Source organism: Cyprinus carpio, chromosome B10, assembly GCF_018340385.1.
Source record: "Cyprinus carpio isolate SPL01 chromosome B10, ASM1834038v1, whole genome shotgun sequence".
NCBI lineage: Eukaryota > Metazoa > Chordata > Actinopteri > Cypriniformes > Cyprinidae > Cyprinus > Cyprinus carpio.
In genome coordinates, this window is record NC_056606.1 from 2,344,250 (window position 1) to 2,367,182 (window position 22,933).

General features: G+C 38.2%; 1 protein-coding gene across 1 annotated transcript in view; it reads left to right on the forward strand.

Annotated features, from left to right (window-relative positions):
* Nucleotides 1–22,604, forward strand: part of LOC109069485 (chondroitin sulfate synthase 3-like) — a 48,023-nt gene extending 25,419 nt beyond the window's left edge. Inside the window, exon 3 of the mRNA XM_042732085.1 lies at nucleotides 20,318–22,604. Within this exon, the coding sequence (XP_042588019.1) occupies nucleotides 20,318–21,889 (1,572 nt within the window). The 3' untranslated portion in view covers nucleotides 21,890–22,604. The remainder of the gene's footprint in view (nucleotides 1–20,317) is intronic.
* The last annotated feature ends 329 nt before the right edge of the window (nucleotides 22,605–22,933 follow it).

The window sequence follows — 22,933 nt, forward strand, 5'->3', positions numbered from 1 at the left end:
TCCATGCAACTGCTGTCTTGAGTCTTTTCCAATCAGAAAAGTAATTGATCAGCTTATGGGTTGCATTGTCGGTGTCCTGAACACTTAGAACGTTTGTTGAGAGCTCTTTCTTGAGTTCTGGATCATCATCAACGATGTTTGATTCAATGTTTTCATTTGACCACTTCAAAACTGGTTCTCTTAGAAACTCTGGTCCATTTAACCATCTTTTGTTGGTTATGAGCTGCTGTACAGTCATTCCCCTGGATGCATCATCTGCAGGGTTTTGTGAACTATGAATATACCTCCACTGTGTCACATCTGAAGCTTCTCTGATCGCAGAAATCCTATTCGCCACGAAGGTACGGAATCTCTTGTTTTCATTCCTTATATACTTCAGGACAGAGGTGCTATCAGTCCAAAAACAATAATTTTCCAGTTGAAGCTGAAGTTGTTCTCTAAGCATTTTGTCAATGCGAATTGCAAGGACTGCAGCAGTCAACTCTAAACGAGGAATGGTAACTGGTTTTAGAGGTGCCACTCTGGCTTTGCCAAGCAGAAAGGAAATGTTAACAACATTGTTACAATTCTATAGCCTCAAGTAGGTCACAGTAGGTGGTTTTATCTGTTTCTTTCTGGCTTTGCAGATGTTAAAGGAAATGTTAGTTAGATGGAAGCCTCCTTTGTGACAGAAAGTTTTCAGGTCTTTGACCATCTGAATTGCCTCATACTCTGTAGGTAAGCTTTTAGGCAATCGTCCATGTAGAAGTTTGTATGCACAGTGTCAATTGCCTCTTCATTAAAGCAGTGCTGATTGTCTTTTGCAGTTCTCCTCAGAGCGAAACATGCACAACTCGGGGATGAAACTGCTCCAAATAAATGAACAGTCATTCTGAAGACAAGAACATCTTGTGTTACATCTCCGCCTGGCCACCATAGGAAACGAAGAAAGTCTTTGTCTTCCTCTGCCAATCTGACCTGGTAAAACATTGCTCTGATGTCAGTCATGAAAGCAACATGTTCTTGTCTGAACCTCAGAAGAACGCCAATTAAAGAGCTTGTGAGGTTTGGGCCTCGTAGAAGTTGACTGCTTAATGATGTGCCTTGGTATTCTGCTCCACAATCAAATACCACTCGTAATTTGCCTTTATGAGGGTGGTACACACCATAATGTGAAATGTACCAAACCTTACCGTCACTTCGATCCAATTGATGTTCTGGCACTTTCTCAGCATAGCCTTGGATAATGATATCGTTGAGAAAGTCTGCATATTCTTGTTGAAACTTTACATTCCTTTCAAACTTTCTCTTTATCCCAACAAGACGCTGTTTGGCAATGTTAAGATTGTTGGACACAACAATATCTTTGTTTTTGAAAGGCAGTTTCACACTGTAATGTCCATCTTTAAAGCTCACAGATTTCTGCATGATTTCCATGAACTTTGCATCCTCTCTGGACATTTCCTCTTTGTCCTCTGACATCTTCTCATTGAAATCATGCTGGTATTGCTTTTCCAATAGCAACTCCAAGGTTTCAACAGAGATCCTATTTACTCTAGCAGTATGTTGTTCATTTTGATAACTGCCTAGAGAACCATTAACGACCCACCCCAATAGGGTTCGTATGGCATAGGGACCTTCTCCTTGACTATTTACTACTTCCCACGGCTCAAGTAATTTGGAGGCATTGGTACCTATCAACAACTCTACTTCAGCTTGAATCTGTGGAATGTGAATACCATCAAAATATGGCCATTTAGCTAGGTCTTCCTGATTGACCATGTTAGCTCGGTTTACAGGCATTTGCTTCTGTGTGTAAACTTCTGGTAACCCATAAAAATCTTTACCAGAAAGACTTGAAATCTCCAAGTTGTTTACCACATAGCTTGAGACCGTTGTTTTGGGACTCATTGTAAGCAAACAAATTTTTGTCTTTTGTCCATTCAGGTGAAGCTTCTCCATCAAACTTTCAGAACAGAAAGTAGAGGTACTGCCTGTGTCCAAAAATGCATAGGTCTGAACAATTTTGTTGCCCATTGCAGACTTTACTTGGACTGGAAGGATAGGTAATATACCACTGCTACCCCCGGCCCCTAAATGAGCACATGTTTGGGCAGATACAAGCGTGTTGTTGATAGATGATCCTGCATACTGCTCATTGGTTGTGTTGACAGCTTAATCAACTTTGAACTCTTTGCAATAAATGTGAAGAACACTGGGGTGTTTTTGGTTGCACACTTTGCAAGTCAAGCGCCTTTTACACTCTTTGCTCCGGTGTCCAACATGTAAGCAACCAAAAGAGACAGCCTTTTCCTTTATAAAGTTGACCTTTTTCCTATGTTTCTTTTTTTTTTTACTCCAAAGAATGATTTTGTGAACAAAACAAACAGGTGGTGGAGATACACTTGAACCGGCTGATTGACTGTTCAGCATTTGCCTTTTGGATTTCACCAAAAAGGGTTTTGTCAACATTGGTGACACTGGTAGCAAAACTGTCCCCTTTCAACTTAGGCTTTGACTGGGATTGTGATTTCCATTTGTAGACATCTTTGGGTTTAACAATTGTTCCCATCTCTACATTTTGAATGGACCCAAATATTGGATCTGAAATGATTTTAACTTGGTATTCAATGAAGTTGACAACATCACTAAATTTGGCTCTTCGTTTCTGTCTTTCCATGATATCACAAGCAGTTGTTCTCCATTTTTCTCATTTAAATGGAAGCTTTAAAATTACTGCTCTCATGTTTGTTGGCATGTCTAGTTCTTGCATGTACTGTAGATCTGCCATTGCATTGCAACAACCACGTAAAAAGAGTGAATAATCTTGAAGAGCTGTGATATCTTCGTACCTGATCATAGGCCATCCAAGCACCTTTTCCATATATGCAGCAGAAACAAAATAATCCTCTCCAAACTGCTGTTTAAGCATAGCTTTAGCTGTATCATAACCTCTTTCAGGTGCCATATTCATACAGCTTCAAACTATTTCTCTTGGGCACCCTCTTGTATACCTTTCAAGAAAATACAAGCAATCACCCTTGTTATTCGTTTTTTTCCTCCACACAATGTTTAAAAGCTTTGGTAAACAAACTGAATTGCAATGGATCCCCTTCAAACACTGGAATCTCACATGGTGGCAAGTGTTGAGACCTTTGTTGCTGTATTAGCAGTTCTGTTATTTCTTGATGTTTTTGAAGCATATTCTGTGTGAAACTAAACCTTTCACCATCTACTGAAGCAGTTGATCTAGGTCTTGAAGATGCGTGTTGCTGTACATGATGAGATGAAGCAGGTTGTGAGGTAACATCTGTGCTGCTTTGCATTGTAGTCCTTGGCTTTGTCTCAACTTCTGGATGAAGAGATGCAGTTGCTGATCTTGCTTGTCTGCTGACATAGGATTCCATTCCATCCACTGCGATGCTGTCTGCTCAAAAGTCCTAAGCACAGATAGCTTTGCATTGGAGGCTGCGATTTTTGCATCGATATCCATTTGTTCCTTACGTTTCTGTAACATTTCCAACTGTTGCTCAATATCATGCTTCGCTTTAAAAGACTTTGCTTGAGTGACAAGAGCGGCTTTTTCCGCTTCAAGCTGAATGCGTGCAAGTTGCACAGAGGCATTGGATTTGCTGGAGTGTGAACTGTGGTGGCTACTTTTGTGGCTTGAAGTGCGACTGCTGACCCTTGTTTCTACATTTGAAACGCTATCATTGGGTTCAATTTCACTGGCAGCATGATCACATTCCTACTGTAGCTTATCCAACCATTTATTTACCGCAGTGCTGAATTCTGCAACCCATAACATTTTTGCTTTGAACCAAGTTTTAATGGCTGTCTTTCTCTTCATCAGGCAATAAAACAATCAGAGACTCGTGTGCTTCTTTTGCTTCTTTGCATTGCGTTGTAAACCTTTCAAACATACTTTTGACCTCATTTTCATTTTCTCTGTTACCCATAAACCCTTGTATAGTCTTTTTCAGTTGGGATGCTTTGTCAAATTTTGACTTTCTTTGTTTCTGTAAAATATTGAGTTTTGTCATTAACCCCTTTGAAGTAAGCTTAACCTCTCGTTTTCGTACGGATGAGTCAACATTTTCACCCGCTGCATTCTGAGTTTGAGCCTCATCATGCTCGATTTCAGAACCATAAAACTCCTTTTCATCTGCCATTTTTTAAAGCTTTAAATACTCACTGCATATTTACATAAACATCACCTCAGACATCATAAACATGGGTAAATAATCATTTCAAAAGATAAAAACAGTTCATAGTTTCACAAACACCCTTTTTTAACCCACCAATGCACTGGATTTTGTTTGTTTGTTTTTATGGCCATTTAAGTTAAGTTCAAGTGCAAGCGCTTTTCATACCCCAGTTCCAGAAATGCTGAAGGCTGAAAACTTTGGCGTTCATGTGCGCTGTATCCTCTTTGTTTACATGTGCGGGTTTGTAGTCATTTGAAATCCGCAATCAATCAAAGCAATAATCCACAGTAAATCCATCAAACGAAACGGTCATGAATGAGCATCATCCGACTTGAGATCAGCTGACTTTTCCTGTAGTAGTCCAATTTGATCGGCTTCAGTCGTCGATGTCGGTGCGAAAGCTCACCCAGGGTCCTCCGGTCAAACTTTTTGACTTAAACATGTAGGGACGCAGATGGAATTTAGTAGTCTGTTTCTGACGCGTGCTTTACCTTGAATAAATCAAGTCATTGTCCATAATAAAGTCGGATATGCCAATCCATTTATTGTCCATTTGGCATTGCAAATAACAAAAATGAAATAAAGGAAAAAATATAACTTTAAACGTAACGTAGTTTCTTAATTAATAAACAAATATTTCATTCAAAAACTGTTAAGAGGTACGACCACAATTTCCTGCACCTTCAACACAACACGCACAGCACTGTCAAAAAGTTTGTTTGACCTTCCATTGCGCACCTGTAAAATATGCGCAACTACAATGAAATCATGAGATCAGGTTTTGAAAGAATGACTAGTGGTGTTACAAGTGTGATCAGTTTAAAGTTTTGTACTAAGAGTTTTGAAAATGTGCACCTTACTTATGAAAATAGTACCAAATCAATTAAAAAAAAACTGTAAGATAATATCTTCACAACAGCAGACCAACACCACTTGAGTAATGAATGATGTTGTGCTGTTATATCCTTTTAAAGGGACAGTTCAAAATGAATATGCTGTCATCTTTTACTCTCCCTTATGTCCCATCAGTCTTCCATTCATCTTCAGAATACAAAGATATTTATTATATTCTATCATGATTTTATTCATCCAAACATTTCAGGCTTCAAAAAGTTTATAAAGACATGTATCAAGAAATCGAATCCGAGTCTTCTGAAGAGACATAGTCGCTTTATATTATGAAGAGATATAATTTAGGCTTTCAGTGTGCAGTGAAGGAGTTTGTCATAGCACGCGTACATGTATGTGCAAAAATACACTGTATATACAGTGTGTATGCACATTCGGTGAACTTTACAGTTATTAAACTGGGCTGAATCAACACTGAACTGACTTGAGCTGTATAATGGCACTAATGGATTGTTTAGACCTGCTTTACAGCAGAATTTTAATGTTACTGCTGCTTTGAAACAATCTGTATAAAGCATTTTAAAAATAAAGGGGACTTGACTTTTATCCATATTCAGTATATATTTACAAAAAATAATAAGATAAAAATAATAAGAGTTATTTACTGATAACCCCCATAGGTTGGTTATCAGTAAATAAGCATGGCATTTAAAAGTGTTGCCCAAATTAAACACAAGGGCTGTTAGTTTTTAATGATGTGCCTAGTATTTTTGTAATTTGTGTATGTTGCTACTAAAAATACATTATTTCATACTAAGTATAGTTCAAATCTATTGCTCAAATAAATATCAAATATATATCGCTAAAGACTTACTGATATAAAAAGTATAATTAAACTTTTATTTGTAGTACTAGTTGTGCACAATTCTCATTTGTTCATTTTAAGCCTGAGTTTTTTTAATTACTTAGACACTAAAAATTATACTTGAGGCCCACTTAGTGAAACCATTCACTCATGCCTAATCTTTAGACCAAGTCTGCAAAATTTACAAGCACATTACATGATTTAAACTCAGTTTGATGTTGTAAAACAAACTTTTTGCAGAAATCTAAACACAACTGTGTCTGTTTTGTCCTTGCTTAGTGTTTCTTTCTTTGTACTGTGTATGACCACACGGCTTTTTCTTTGTTTATGCTGGCCATGTGCTCCTTTCATCCTGCCCCCTCGTCTCACATTACCACGCCCCCTCGTTTAGTCCTTGTTTGGTTCTAGTTACTTGTTTGTTCTCACCTTGCGTTTGTGTGCTTTCCTCCATATTTATTGTGCTCATTTTCCTCATGTGTTTGCTGGTATGTTTTGTGTGTGAGTTAGGGTTTGCTTTTCACTGTAGTTTATCTTTGCTAAATAGAGTTTGTCTGTTAAGGTCTGGTATTTATTAGTTAAAGTTTATTTTGTCATTGTTTTTACTCTAGTCTAGTTTCAGTTTTTCTTTTTGTTTGGATCTCATTTTTGGTTTCTCTTGAGTTTGAGTTTCTTTCAAGTATTTCTTTCATTTTGAGTTATTTCCTTGATTAGTCTTTCCAGTTATTTCTACAACTTATTTTCTTTACTTTTATTTGTTTCTTTACTTTATAGTTTACTTTGGTTTGTCAGCTTTGGTTATCTTCCTAGCTCCCCTTTTCCTTATTTTGTTTCTAGATCATAGTATTCCTGTCTGCCTTTTTGCTCTTGTTTTTAATTAATTAATTTATTATTATTATTATTATTATCATTATTATTATTATTATATTTCTTTTGTTCTCTTTTTGTCGTTGTTGTCTTGAGTCTTGTCTGGTGTTTTTGTAAGTTCTCTGTCTGTTCCTGTCCTGCCTCCTGCTTTCTCCCTGGCCCCTGGTCTTCCTGCCTGGAGGTCGGACGTGTGTGGCTTCACCTCCATAGCCAAGTGCCCTTGGTTCCTGGTGCTGTGGTCTGGTCTCTAGTGCTGCCTCCTTTACAGTCCTCAACCCAGTTGTCACCCAGGGCCCTTCTCGGCAGTCAGCCCCTTTCGGCCACTGGTCGAAAGAGGAAGGTCAGCTTCACATCAACTGCCTAGAAATGCTGGCAGTATGTCTGGGCCTTCAGTAGTGGTCGACCGATATATCAGCTGATATTTGCCATTTTTCAGATATCGGCATGGGCCGATAAGTTTTTTTGCTTGCCCGATGTATTTGAGGTGGGACATTTATTTTGACGGCCCTGAGAGTGGCAGCGGCTGAGCACACAGTGCTCACATTCTCCCTCTTGTTCGCTTGAAGCCTATCTAATAATCCAATAGAACGGTTAAACAAAGGAATTAATGTATACAAAAGTATTTTATATTAAAGCTTTCATATTATTAGTAATAGAAAGGCAAACATTATAATACTTTCTCGTTTGCCATCAGCATTAAGCAAATATGCATTTATATCATTTAAAAAAAACTTTGAATGACTAATGAACATTTAATTTCACAAACCTTGCAAACTTAGTCGAATCCAGCTGTGAGATCTTGTGAAGTGTGCATGTGTTTCCTGCATGATCGCATGTTCTCTGCATGATGAACACTCCATGTTAATTGAATGCTTTAAACTTTAAACTCATGATTTCAGATTATGGTGCACTTTAAGCATTTGCCCACTGTCATATTCATGTCATTTTCTCTTTGTGCTGTATGTAAAATGAGTGGTACCCTGGCTTTATTTGAAAAATATAATTTCCAATGCACACAAACTTCCCAGAATACTGAGTGCCCTGTTGGTTACTGTGTTTAATTCCTTTTTAATTATATTTTTATTAAATATTTATGAAAAATACTTTGTCATCTAAAGTAAGTTTATTTTCACATTTCTTTTTAATCCATTGTCAAATGATTTCAAATTTCTTAAATATTAATTAAAATCAAAAAAATATATATATATCTGCTTTATATTGGCTATCAGCCCCCATGCTTTTCAAGATATCGGCATCTGCATCAGCTGTCAAAAAAACAATAACAATATCGGTCGACCACTAGCCTTCACACCTTTCTGCTGAACCTAAGGGGACACCAAGTTTTAGTCCGCTCAGACAGCATGACGGTGGTGTCCTATATAAATCGCCAGGGCGGTCTCTCCTTGAAGTGCCTCTTTATTCTGGTAGAGTGCCTCCTGGAATGGGCTCAGCTCAACTTGCATTCGCTTAGGGCAGTGCATGTGCCAGACAGGTTGAACCAAGGAGCAGACGTGCTATCTCGGAGCAACGTCCCCTCAGGAGAGTCGAGGCTCCACCCACAAACGGTTCAGAGAATCTGGGAGATCTTCGGCAGGACAGAGGTTGACCACTTCACCTCAGAAGACAACTCTCATTGCCCAATTTGTTTTTTGAAGGATAGGGATGCGTTGACCCATAACTGGCCCAATCTCCTCCTTTACACTTTTCCCCCAATCGCCCTGATCCTGCAGGCAATTAGGCAAATCAGGGAACAGAAACACAAGGTTCTGCTAGTGGCCCCACTCTGGAGGAACCAACACTGGTTCGCAGAGCAGGACTATTCGCCTGAGATGGGACCTCCTCTCTCAGGCAAACAGAACATTATGACACCCCAGCCCAAGCTGTTGGCTCTGCACCTTTGGCCTCTCGATGGGACCCTGCAGACCTCCTCAAGAGTGTACTAAAACAATACAATCTCTCAGGCTAGATCCTAGGGATATAGGAGGCTCAACTGCTTCACCCCATCACCATCCTTACATGGGATCTGCCCACAGTGTTGAGTGCTCTGAAGAGCCCTCCTACAGTCCATTGACCTTCATTTTCTGATGCTAAAAACTACTCTGCTAGTAGTGTTAGCATCGGTAAAGTGCATGGGATATCCATAGGTGCTTTCTGTGAGCCCCCCGCCTCGAATTCAGGCCCAATGACTCTAAAGTCATCCTGAAGCCAAGGCATGGTTACATACCTTAAGTGCTCTCGACTCCCTTTAGAGCGCAGCTAATAACTCTATCAGCGCTTCTTCCTTTGGAGCAAGACCAAAAGTTGAATTTACTCTGCCTCGTCAGGGCATTGAATGTTTATATTGAGCCTTCGGTCCCTTTCAGGCAGTCGGAACAGCTCTTCGTAGGCTTTGCTGACTTTCCAAATGGATAACTGACGCTATTGCATTAGCATACTCTTCTTTAGGCCTACAATGCCCCATGGAGTAAGAGCCCACTTAACTAGAGGTGTCACCTCTACCTGGGCTTGGTCTAGCAGTGTGTCCATTGCAGAGATTTGTGCAGCGGCCGGCCGGGCCTCGCCATCCACATTTACCAGATTTTATAATCTGAACATCCTGGCCTTACAGGCTCGGCTCCTTTCTGAATAAATGGGCACTCTTGTCATATGACAAACCAGTGTTTTGCATTTGCCTCCTCCTTGTAAGCTCTTAGCCCTCACTGAGTTCCGAGGCTGTACATAATTTTCTTGGGATGATTACTTAAGGCTGGGCCAACATCTGTGAGCTTGGGCCTATTGCCTCCCATGGGGCTTCCCTGCAAAATACTTGGTCCCTCTGGGCCCCCTTTGGTGCTTAGGGCAAGTTCAAGTAATAGTCGTTCCTCTAGCATAGCTCGGCGGGATTGTACTGGTTCCCCATAGCATCTTAGCACACGCAGTACTAATGAAGTATCGTTAGTGTACGTACTCGGTTACTAACGTAACCACGGTTCTCTGAGATACGAGAAAGAGTACTGCATTGCTGGCCATGCTACAGTAGGCGGTAGTACCCATTTTGGTTGTCTGTTGAAGTAACCTGAGGATCCTATGGCGAAATGCCTGCTCATATAGCCAGATGGCCCTGCCCATTCTGGTGGGCTCTGGCAGGCTTCGTCGCCATTAGTTCATTTCTAATTCACTGCATGAACCAATGGCCATGCAGTTACACTGCGTTATTGAAAAGGCTTCAGTCTTTTTCCCATAGCATCTTAGCAGACGCAGTACTCGTTCCCATATCTCAGGGAAACAAGGTAACATTAGTAACCGGGTACGTTTTCCTATTTGTTTACACATTTATCATAATTGCTTTGACTAAAAATTTAACTGTTTGGTTATGATAAGTTTGTGTTTAGATAGTTGTGTTAATTGTTTAGAGAACAATTACATTTCTTTAGAGAAAAGTGTCAAATCGGCAGAGAAAAACTATCTGTAATAACACTATATACTGTATGTAGGTCTGCTGGATGGTTTGTAATATAATCCAAAATTACTAATTCCTCAAATTGAAGGATTTTTTAAAAACACTGATGCATAGTCTACTGTTTATTACTGTAATGTTGCTTAGTAACTGTCTGTATTGTTTAAAGCTCTACAGGTCCTTCTCAAAAAATTAGCATATTGTGAAAAAGTTCATTATTTTCCATAATGTAATGATAAAAATTAAACTTTCATATATTTTAGATTCATTGCACACCAACTGAAATATTTCAGGTCTTTTATTTGTTTTTAAAACTGATGATTTTGGCATGCAGCTCATGAAAACCCAAAAATTCCTATCTCAAAAAATTAGCATATCATGAAAAGGTTCTCTAAACGAGCTATTAACCTAATCATCTGAATCAACTAATTAACTCTAAACACCTGCAACAGATTCCTGAGGCTTTTAAAAACTCCCAGCCTGGTTCATTACTCAAAACCGCAATCATGGGTAAGACTGCCGACCTGACTGCTGTCCAGAAGGCCATCATTGACACCCTCAAGCGAGAGGGTAAGACACACAGAAAGAAAATTTCTGAACGAATAGGCTGTTCCCAGAGTGCTGTATCAAGGCACCTCAGTGGGGAAGTCTGTGGGAAGGAAAAAGTGTGGCAAAAAAAAAACGCTGCACAACGAGAAGAGGTGATCAGACCCTGAGGAAGATTGTGGAGAAGGACCGATTCCAGACCTTGGGGGACCTGCGGAAGCAGTGGACTGAGTCTGGAGTAGAAACATCCAGAGCCACCGTGCACAGGCATGTGCTTTTGAACCAGAAACAGCGGCAGAAGCGCCTGACCTGGGCTACAGAGAAGCAGCACTGGACTGTTGCTCAGTGGTCCAAAGTAAGTTTTTTTTTCGGATGAAAGCAAATTTTGCATGTCATTCGGAAATCAAGGTGCCAGAGTCTGGAGGAAGACTGGGGAGAAGGAAATGCCAAAATGCCTGAAGTCCAGTGTCAAGTACCCACAGTCAGTGATGGTCTGGGGTGCCATGTCAGCTGCTGGTGTTGGTCCACTGTGTTTTTATCAAGGGCAGGGTCAATGCAGTTAGCTATCAGGAGATTTTGGAGCACTTCATGCTTCCATCTGCTGAAAAGCTTTATGGAGATGAAGATTTCCTTTTTTTCAGCACGACCTGGCACCTGCTCACAGTGCCAAAACCACTGGTAAAATGGTTTACTGACCATGGTATTACTGTGCTCAATTGGCCTGCCAACTCTCCTGACCTGAACCCCATAGAGAATCTGTGGGATATTGTGAAGAGAAAGTTGAGAGACGCAAGACCCAACACTCTGGATTGAGCTTAAGGCCGCTATCGAAGCATCCTGGGCCTCCATAACACCTCAGCAGTGCCACAGGCTGATTGCCTCCATGCCACGCCGCACTGAAGCAGTCATTTCTGCAAAAGGATTCCCGACCAAGTATTGAGTGCATAACTGAACATAATTATTTGAAGGTTGACTTTTTTTTTGTATTAAAAACACTTTTCTTTTATTGGTCGGATGAAATTAAATGCTAATTTTTTGAGATAGGAATTTTGGGTTTTTCATGAGCTGTATGCCAAAAATCATCAGTATTAAAACAATAAAAGACCTGAAATATTTCAGTTGGTGTGGAATGAATCTAAAATATATGAAAGTTTAATTTTTTTATCATTACATTATGGAAAATAATGAACTTTTTCACAATATGCTAATTTTTTGAGAAGGACCTGTATATCAGGGCTATTCAATTGGCGGCCTGCGGGTCGAGTGCGGCCCACCGATCATCTTTATTTGGCCTGCAAGAAGAGTACGTGCAGATCGCACATATGCCTTGAATTGTGTTTATACTAATTAGTTTGTCCACAAGGTGGCAACACTGGCCCGGGCCAGCCGGAAAAAGAAAAGGAAGAGACGCGACAACAATCTACTGGAGACCGCAACATCAATAGACAGCAGCCTTAACAAGCGCTTGTGAGAGGGAGTTATGAGATATCCACAACTCTAGTTTAAACGAGTATAAAGACAGCGTTATCGGTCATGACATCTGGCGAGAAATAGCGCAGTCTGGACGAAGGTGATTATCAAAATGCAGAGTATAGTTTGAAAGTTTGCGGCGAATGGCACGGTGGATTGTGTTCACTGACAATGTTTTCTGGAAGTATTCCTGAGCCCAAGTTGTGATTTCCATTACAGTAGCATTCCTGTATGTGATGCAGTGCTGTCTAAGGGCCCGAAGATCCCGGGCATCCAGTATGGTTTTCCAGCCTTGACCCTTACGCACAGAGATTGTTCCAGATTCACTGAATCTTTGGATGATATTATGCACTGTAGATGACGATAACTTCAAACTCTTTGCAATTTTTCTCTGAGAGACTCCTTTCTGATATTGCTCCACTATTTTTCGCCGCAGCATTGGGGGAATTGGTGATCCTCTGCCCATCTTGACTTCTGAGAGCCAGTGCCACTCTGAGAGGCTCTTTTTTATACCCAATCATTGTTGCCAATTGACCTAATAAGTTGCAAATTGGTCCTCCAGCTGTTTCCTTATATGTACCTTTAACTTTTTCGGCCTTTTTAACTTTTCTTCTCTTATTGCTACCTGTCCCAACTTTTTTGGAATGTGTAATTCTCATGAAATCCAAAATGAGCCAATATTTGGCATGACATTTCAAAATCTATATTCTATTGTGAATAAAATATGAGATTTGTAAATTATTCCATTCCTCTTTTATTCACAATTTGTACAGTGTCCCAACATTTTTGGAATCGGGTTTGTATCATGCCAATTACATAATGAAACAATTAGAAACCAATTTAGAAAGGATAATGCAATTGTGAATCATATTGTAGCCACATGGCAACCCTGCTGCTATACATAGACACTGTAGCTATAAGGGGAATAGCCAGGTGCTTCACGTATGAGACAAACAAATTTAACATAGTCACACATGTAATAGTTATCCTAATTTAACCCAAGACACATGGTAATAAACTTTACCAGCCTATGTGCACATGTACTAACACAAACAACTATAAAGTGTGTTCTATGAGCACAATGTGTTTAACACAATAACATTTATGAATAAAAAAATGAAATGCATACCTGACAGCAGAGAGACATGCAGCAGTATGTGTGAGCTCTGGTGGTTTGTAATATAATCCAAAATTACTAATTCCTCAAATTGAAGGATTTTTTAAAAACACTGATGCATAGTCTACTGTTTATTACTGTAATGTTGCTTAGTAACTGTCTGTATTGTTTAAAGCTCTATATCAGGGCTATTCAATTGGCGGCCTGCGGGTCGAGTGCGGCCCGCCGATCATCTTTATTTGGCCTGCAAGAAGAGTACGTGCAGATCGCACATATGCCTTGAATTGTGTTTATACTAATTAGTTTGTCCACAAGGTGGCAACACTGGCCTGGGCCAGCCGGAAAAAGAAAAGGAAGAGACGCAAAAACAACAATCTACTGGAGACCGCAACATCAGTAGACAGCAGCGTTGACAATCACTTGTGTGAGTGAGTTATGAGATATCCACAACTCTAGTTTAATCAAGTATAAAGACAGCGTTATCGGTCATGACATCTGGCGAGAAATAGCGCAGACTGGACGAAGGTGATTATCAAATGCAGTATAGTTTGAAAGTTTGCGGCGAATGGCACGGTGGATTGTGTTCACTGACAATGTTTTCTGGAAGTATTCCTGAGCCCAAGTTGTGATTTCCATTACAGTAGCATTCCTGTATGTGATGCAGTGCCGTCTAAGGGCCCGAAGATCAGTTTGACCAGTATGGGTTTTCCAGCCTTGACCCTTACGCACAGAGATTGTTCCAGATTCACTGAATCTTTGGATGATGTTATGCACTGTAGATGACGATAACTTCAAACTCTTTGCAATTTTTCTCTGAGAAACTCCTTTCTGATATTGCTCCACTATTTTTCGCCGCAGCATTGGGGGAATTGGTGATCCTCTGCCCATCTTGACTTCTGAGAGCCAGTGCCACTCTGAGAGGCTCTTTTTATACCCAATCATGTTGCCAATTGACCTAATACGTTGCAAATTGGTCCTCCAGCTGTTCCTTATATGTACATTTAACTTTTCTGGCCTTTTAACTTTTCTTCTCTTATTGCTACCTGTCCCAACTTTTTTGGAATGTGTAATTCTCATGAAATCCAAAATGAGCCAATATTTGGCATGACATTTCAAAATCTATATTCTATTGTGAATAAAATATGAGATTTGTAAATTATTCCATTCCTCTTTTTATTCACAATTTGTACAGTGTCCCAACATTTTGGAATCGGGTTTGTATCATGCCAATTACATAATGAAACAATTAGAAATCAATTTAGAAAGGATAATGCAATTGTGAATCATATTGTAGCCACATGGCAACCCTGCTCCTATACATAGACACTGTAGCTATAAGGGGAATAGCCAGGTGCTTCACGTATGAGACAAACAAATTTAACATAGTCACACATGTAATAGTTATCCTAATTTAACCCAAGACACATGGTCTAGAATGCATAGCATCTACAACTTTTTACATTTCAAAGAACACTTATAGCAAAGCAATCGTGTTTTAAAGAATAAACTTTACCAGCCTATGTGCACATGTACTAGCACAAACAACTATAAAGTGTGTTCTATGAGCACAATGTGTTTAACACAATAACATTTATGAATAAAAAAATGAAATGCATACCTGACAGCAGAGAGACATGCAGCAGTATGTGAGCTCTGGTGCAGAGCTCCAGATTCACATACGCTGTGGGGGTTTTCTGCCTACAGAATCCCCAAGTGGTGTTTTGTCATTTCCCTTATATAACCAGATGTGAAATAAGGTTTTGTTGTTTTTTGTATATTTTAGATATATTATTTAAAATAGAGATTGTCTTTCTCATAATATGTGAGTACTGTGAAATTGTGACCATTTTACCAATCGCACAGAGACCTTTAGAACAATACCAAACATGAAGGGCAAAAACAACAGGTTCACAAGATACATGATATGTGGTACAAATCTTTTGGGGGAAAAGTGTGAGAGGTAGATGTAGAAAAAAATGGGAGAAGGGGGTCGTAAATGAAGAAGGTGGATGGTGGTGTTTGCTCTTTTTGGAGATCTCTTCTCCAGATTAGTTTTGTTGCATGGCATCTGTTTTGTGTGAATTCCTGACATTTTGGATTCATGAGGAAATAATTTCACTCCTTACAGCATATCTGAAATAGGGCCAAGTTTGCTTGTTTTGTGTTCACATTTTTACATTTACACCAAATACAAAGTCGTGTTTTTTATAGCGGAGTATGAATCACAGTTTTCCTCTGGAGACATTAGCTGCTTTATGCTTAATGCAAAACATCCTGAACGCTGACGACTGCATGACTGCAGCATTTATAAACTGAGTGCTAGAGCCAAGCGCCAACTTTCCATTCACATCCTGTCAGTAGACAAATGATCAGGGTTAAGTTGCAGACATCAGCATTTATCTGCTGCTGTTAATAACTAGAAATGAGTCATAAGAGATTTACCTTGAGAATGTTCAGCTTTACTTCTTTATTAAAATCACAATTGGAGCTTTGTTGCAAGTTTTTGTTGTTGTTGTTGTTTTTGTCATTCACTTGTGACAAAAAAAAAACCATAAGAGCTTAAGTAGATGTGTCTGAACAGTTCTAATGACTGCAGAGAACTTGCCTCATCTCATTGGAGGAATGACAAGGATTGTGATTGGTCACGTCTGGAGTTCTGGTGTGAAAACTGTGGAAAAACTCCACAGCCAAGAAATGTGTCCAGTGTTACATCAGACACTCAAACAACAAAAGCACATCAATAGTGACGTGTCGGCAGAGACTTTCAGAGCAAATGAATGCACATGAGTTTGATGAGTACAGTGCAGGTCAGAATAAAGGTGTTATTGTTTGTCTTGAATGTCCAGAAGCACATCAAAGCACAACATCAAAGCAGCACACTTGCAGTGCTGCTGCTGTTCAAGGTGTCATACAATATGAGCAGAGGTGGGTAGTAACGAGTTACATTTACTTCTTTACATTTACCTGAGTAAACTTTTGGGGTAACTAATACTCTTGGAGTATATTTAAAGATGGGTACTTTTACTCTTACTTAAGTAAATTTTTAGTGAAAAAACTGTACTTTTACTTTTACTCCTCTCGTTACTTTATCTTAATGCAATACAAGTTATAAATACTTCAGTTTATTCCAAACGCACCATCTACTTTCCTCTTGGCAATGAGCGATGCCCATTCGAGAATGATTCATTCTTTTGAGTCAGTTCTGTTCAAAAGCTTGATCAAACCAGTTGGCAAACCAGTGAATTGGTTCGTGAATCAGTTTGAATGATTCGTTCAGTTTCCTGCCGCACATGCTAATCCGTCTGAAGAAGCAGTTTACTCAGAGTTGTAACAGAAAGTTTAAGAACATCAAGAGCGTTGAAGACGTGGCTTTGGATCTACAGTCATTTGAAAGCAAATCTTCAAAGGCTATTGTTTTAGCGATGAAGATCTTTATTAGATGAACACAGCGTGAGCTGTCTACGGTTCAACAGTTATAACTTAGGCTACATTCGATTACAGTACATGATACCACTATGACATCACCAGTTTGTTGTACGTGTAACTTATACATTAAATACAATGTATAATTTTTTACATTAAATAAGCTGTCACAGCGTATGAAATGAATACCCTCCAAACCCACATTAGCTCTGTTCCAGGAGGAATGCCTTCACCTAGACACAATTAATACTGATATTTCCACAATATTTACGTTTGCAGAAATATACATTTGTTTACATTTTGCAGAACAGATGGAAGACGATCCGTCAATGTGCATTTGGTTCATTATATTCAGATGTTTGGTAATTTAGCCGTCATGTGAGTAGTTTTCACTCTTCTCCATGTCAGAGGTTATTTACACATATATAATACATAATTAATATACTTTAAAATATAATTTAATTCAGTGATGCAAATCAGAATTTTCATCAGCTGTTACTCCAGTTTTCAGAGTCATTTGATCCTTCAGAGATCATTCTAATATATTGATTTATTACCAGCGCTGGAAACAGTTTTGATGCTTAATATTTTTTGGAACCTGTGATATATATATCACAGGTACCTTACATAAATTGTATCTATATATCTAAATAAAAATAGACTATAGATATACAGTATATGATCCAAAGTAACTAGTAACTAACTACTTGAGTAGTTTTTTTTATCATATACTTTTTTACTCTTACTCAAGTAACTATTCAGACTATTACTTTTACTTGAGTAAATATTTCTATAAGTACTTTTACTTTTACTTGAGTGCAGTTTTTGGGTACTCTACCCACCTCTGAATATGAGTCATCGAGTCTAACACATGGGTTAAAACTAATAATCCAAAGGGAATAAGAATAATTTCATATAAATGCACAAGATGCGATACATCTTGAGGGATTTTGGCTTCATCAGTTGTTCAGATCTATCTATTCTCTGTTGTGCGATACATCTTGAGGGATTTTGGCTTCATCAGTTGTTCAGATCTATCTATTCTCTTTCAGACAGGCTTGCTCAGATCTCTGCAAACATTGATTTGTATTGGCAAAGACAAGTTCTGTTTACTGTATAAGGCTCATTGTCTGTGCTTTTATAAGTAGCCTTAATAAAAATAAGCATAGCAAACCATTCTTACATTCCTCACGCAATAGCGCAAAAATAGCATTGTCCTCAAAAAACTTTTTTGCCAGACATTAGTATGCTCATGAAGATATATTTGATCTCTGTAAATATATTAAAACAGTTTCTGTTGTGATTTGTCTTGTAATTCAGCACGTGTTTTGAATTCTTTGTGAAATTTTTGATTGGTTTTTTGTTTGAGTTCTCATTGTTTTTTGTTTTATGTGTAAATTTTTATTTGATTTTTGTAGACAAGTCTTGGTGGACATAAAATCCTCCAGTGTATTAAGTTTCACTCGGGTATATTTGTAGCAATGGCCTTGAGAAAAAATACATTGTATGGGTCGAAGAAAATTATTGAGAAAAGAAAAAAATTTTACTTTTAATAAACCAAAAATCATTAGGATATTAAGTAAAGATCAGGTTCCATGAAGATATTTTGTAAATTTTTCCTGCCAGGGTGTAAATTTATATTAGCGAAACTTATTTTTTGTTTAGTAATATGATTGCTCAAAGAACTGATTTTTTCATTTGAAAAACTTTACTTTAAAGTTCGTGGCGATTTTTCTCAGTATTTCTTTGTTTGAAAGAATAAATTTTTTTGCACCCTCAGATTTCAAGACTGTATTTTTACATTTTAAAATTTTATTGTTTTCTCTGGTTTTTGTGGTCCAGGGTCACATATAGTGATAACAATAATATAGTAAAACAAACTCAACAGTATTTCTTGTCCCATATATTTATTTATATATGGTACAGTCAGCTCCTTCTTGATTTCTTGATTTCTATTATTTTATTATTTTGTGATTTAAAAAAAAAAGTGATTGATAAGTTGGTTGGTGTTTGAAAAAATTGCACTTAAGCTAAATTTAAAAGTACACTTTGTTGTTGTCAGTAACCTATAATAAGTGTTTACATGATGTTTATTAACAAGGCCCATCTTCTATGTTGACAGACATGCTACTCTCAAAATGATGCCTTGTTGAACTATTTTTGACTCCTCTTCAAGAAATCAGTCTATTGCAGGGTTTTTTGCAGAAAGTAACATTCTGAAACCTCATTTAAATACTAACACAGTTTTCCTTGCACTGATTAAAGGAGTTTAGTAGTGTTTAAAACCTGGATTTCTAGCATATAATGCAAAAACTGTATTCTTACAGTTTTGTAAGGGTTTTTGTAGTTTACAGTGTCTGGTGTTGAAGATCTTCACCAATCGCGTGTTAAAGTTTTGATGCTTATTATTTTTGTTATGTTGATTAATGATTTTTGTGTTGTTGTGTATTGGTTTCCATGCTCTTTTCAACCAGATATTTCAAGTCCATGTTGACTGGATGTTTTGAAACTAGGGGTGTAACGGTACACAAACACCTCGGTTTTGAATTCACAGTTCGGTATGGTTTCGGTACAGCAGGAGGAATAAATACTAAAAAAGAATATATAAAAAAAAATATATAATATAATATAATATAATATAATATAATATAATATAATATAATATAATATATAATATAATATTATATAATATATATATAATATTATATAATATATTATATAATATAATATATATAAAAATTTTCTTTAAATCTACCTCAAAAAATAATAATAATAAAAAAAATCTATAAAAATCTACCTCTGCTCTTAACTATAGGGAGCCCTTTTACATTAGGCCTACTATTAGGTTACAATTAACAAAAGAGCCCAAACTAAAATTTAATTACTATTCATTTTTAACTATAAGAATCAACAGTCAAATTTAAAACATTTATGCAAACATGTAAATTGCACTCAATACAGTTTTAAATTAGCATCTAAATTATACAGTTTGTTTTTGAAATATAATCATTTTCACAATAGCTGTCATAACTTGTTTCATAAAAGATTTATTTAAATATAGCCTACATTAAATAATGAAGACATCACTAACAGGTAAAGTAAAATACAATGAGTGTATAGTCTAATATTAAGTGAAATGCTCTTCTCTAGACTTAATTTCTCTAGCAAATAATGAGCTGTAGACACTGATGACTTGCCTAAGGTAAATGAAATGCTACGTGATATTTTAAACTTGTCTTTCTGTGAATGAGACACTGATTTAGCGATTACATGAGGCTTGAGATGTTAATTCATGTTTATTTCACATTAAAACTAGTAGTAAAGATATGGATGATCGTGCTCACTCACACTGCTGTCAGAACTGAGGTGTTTATACAGCAAGCTTTTCACTCCACATCAAAGAATGTCAAAACTTTTTAAAAACTTCAAAACAGCATTTATTGTCGGAATTTCCTTTTTCCCCAAAATGTTTCGGTACGAATACTTGTGCCTTTACACCACTAGTTGAAACATGTCACTATTACTCAAATTGCCTGTTGTTTTCATCTTTCTCTCTACAGATGCAGCAGTTGTTTTATGAGAACTATGAGCACAACAAGAAAGGTTTCATCCAGGACCTTCACAGTAGCAAGATCCACAGTGCCATCACGCTGCACCCCAACAAACGTCCAGCTTATCAGTATAGGCTGCACAGCTACCTGCTCAGCCGCAAGATCTCTCAGCTCCGGTATCGCACGATTCTGCTGCACCGTGAAGGTGTCACCATGAGCCGACTCAGCAATGCTGCAGTGCAGTGGGAGGACCAGCTAATGGGGGCACCACCGTCCTACACACGCTATCGCCCCACAGAGAGGGGAGGTGTCATAGAGTGGGATTTTCTGACCAGCAGGCACCTGTACTCCACCAGCGAGAGGCAGATGCCCCGTCAAGGCCTTGGAAACCTGGTCCACTCAGCACTTGAAGATACAGTGCTTCAAGTGATGGAAATGATCAATGAGAACTCCAAAACTCGAGGCCGCATCATAGACTTCAAGGAGATCCAGTATGGCTATAGAAGGGTGGATCCGCTTCATGGTGCCGAATACATCTTGGACCTTCTGCTGCTTTACAAGAAGCACAAGGGTAGGAAAGTGACAGTGCCAGTGCGGAGACACGCTTACCTTCAGCAGTCCTTCAGTCAGCCATTCTTCAGCGAGGCAGAGGAACTGGATGTTGGCGACCTAGTAGACGCCATCAATGGTGACTCTCATTCGCTGTCTTTCCTCTCCAGCTCGCTCAAGATCTTCTCTTCCTTCCAGATCTCAGAATACACAAAAGAGGCACAAGAGCAAAGTCAAATAAAAATCCACTTCCTTGTACCGCTCACGGGTCGCTATGAAGTCTTTGTACGTTTCATGAAAAACTTTGAGAGAATCTGCCTGATCCTGAACCAGAACGTGAAACTGATCATAATCCTGGTTGACAGTGATACAAACCAGGATAAGGAGAGACACCTGGAGCTGATAAAGGAATATCATAACAGATATCCTAAAGCAGACCTGTCTATCATACCCATGACGGGAGGCTTTTCTCGAGGCCTGGCCCTTGAGATGGGCTCTTCTCAGCTGGCTAACAACTCGCTTCTGTTTTTCTGTGATGTGGACCTGGTCTTCAACGCTGACGCTCTCCAAAGGTGTCGAGAAAACACCATTGAAGGAGGGCAGGTATATTTCCCTATCGTCTTTAGTCAGTATGATCCCAAAATTGTCTATGCTGGGGGCCCTCCTGAAGACAGCGCCTTTGTTTTCACCAAGAAGAGTGGATTCTGGCGACATTATGGATTTGGTATCACCTGCATATTCAAAAGTGACTTCCTTAAAGCTGGGGGTTTTGACACCTCAATACAAGGCTGGGGATTAGAGGATGTCGATTTGTTCACAAAAGTTATTAATTCTGGCTTGAAAGTGTTTCGCTCTCAAGAAGCAGGTATTGTGCATATTTATCATCCTGTTCTGTGTGACACACATTTAGACCCTAAGCAATACAAAATGTGTGTCGGTTCTAAAGCAAGCACATATGCATCCACAATGCAGCTGGCAGAATTGTGGTTGTCCAAACATTTAGGCGTCAGTTATAACAGGACTTCCTCCTGATGTTGCTAACAATCCCCAGCAATCCCTGGAGTTTACCTCAGATCTGCAAAAGTGCAAAGCAATTAATTCACTGTATGTGTGATATTTGTATTTTCTGGATGAATATACGTCCTATCAAATAAGTACACTCAAAATCCTCTAGTGCAACATTCAAAAGTTTTTCTTGCTATCTCAGTATGTTGCAGAATCTTCAGAAGGATATTTATTGAACAGGTCTGAATAGAAGTCACTTTGGAACGTATGCAATGAGCTTATTCTGAGCTTAATTTGTTTTCCATTTTGCAATCTTCTCATACACTCAGGAACACAACATGGAATAAGAAAACTGGTGTTCTCTGTGTGTCATTTGATAGAAAAAAGCTAGTTCACACTGCAGTGGTTATAATAATAATAAAAATGACAATAATACTGTACAGAAAGTGCCACAAATGTGCTTTAAATTTCCTCACTGAGGAAAGTGACGAGACAAATCAAGTTATCTGATTTATACAAAGAGAAATATTGTACCTTATTGCAGTATTTTTTAATTAACTGTTCAATGATTTTATTTTTTACCTAAATGTGTTCCATAATATAACGGTACTGGTTACCATGTGGCTATGTCTTTGTTCTTTTTTCTTGTGTGCTCCAGTGAACAACTTACAATTGTTTTTGCTTTGTGGCTTACAGTGATTTTTTTGGGGGGTTTTTTTTCATTTGTTGGTGGGAAAAATTCAGTGGCATTACAATTATTTATAATAAAAACATGATATGCATTTGTCTATGGTTTAAATTGTTGTTGTTGTTTTCACATTATTTTTTTATTTTAATGTGAGAAATCATAGACAATATAGATTTTAGACATCCATCTGATACCAGGAAAGATGCAATTATCCATCATATTAAAAGTCCATCATGAAATGAATCCAAATGTTACAATAAATTAATAAATGTACGTTTCTAAGCGCTAAGATTAGGTATGCACGAAACATATCAGCATATCATCATTTAAAAATATAGTATAAAATTATATGCATATAAAAAATGTAGGAACTTTTCTTAAAG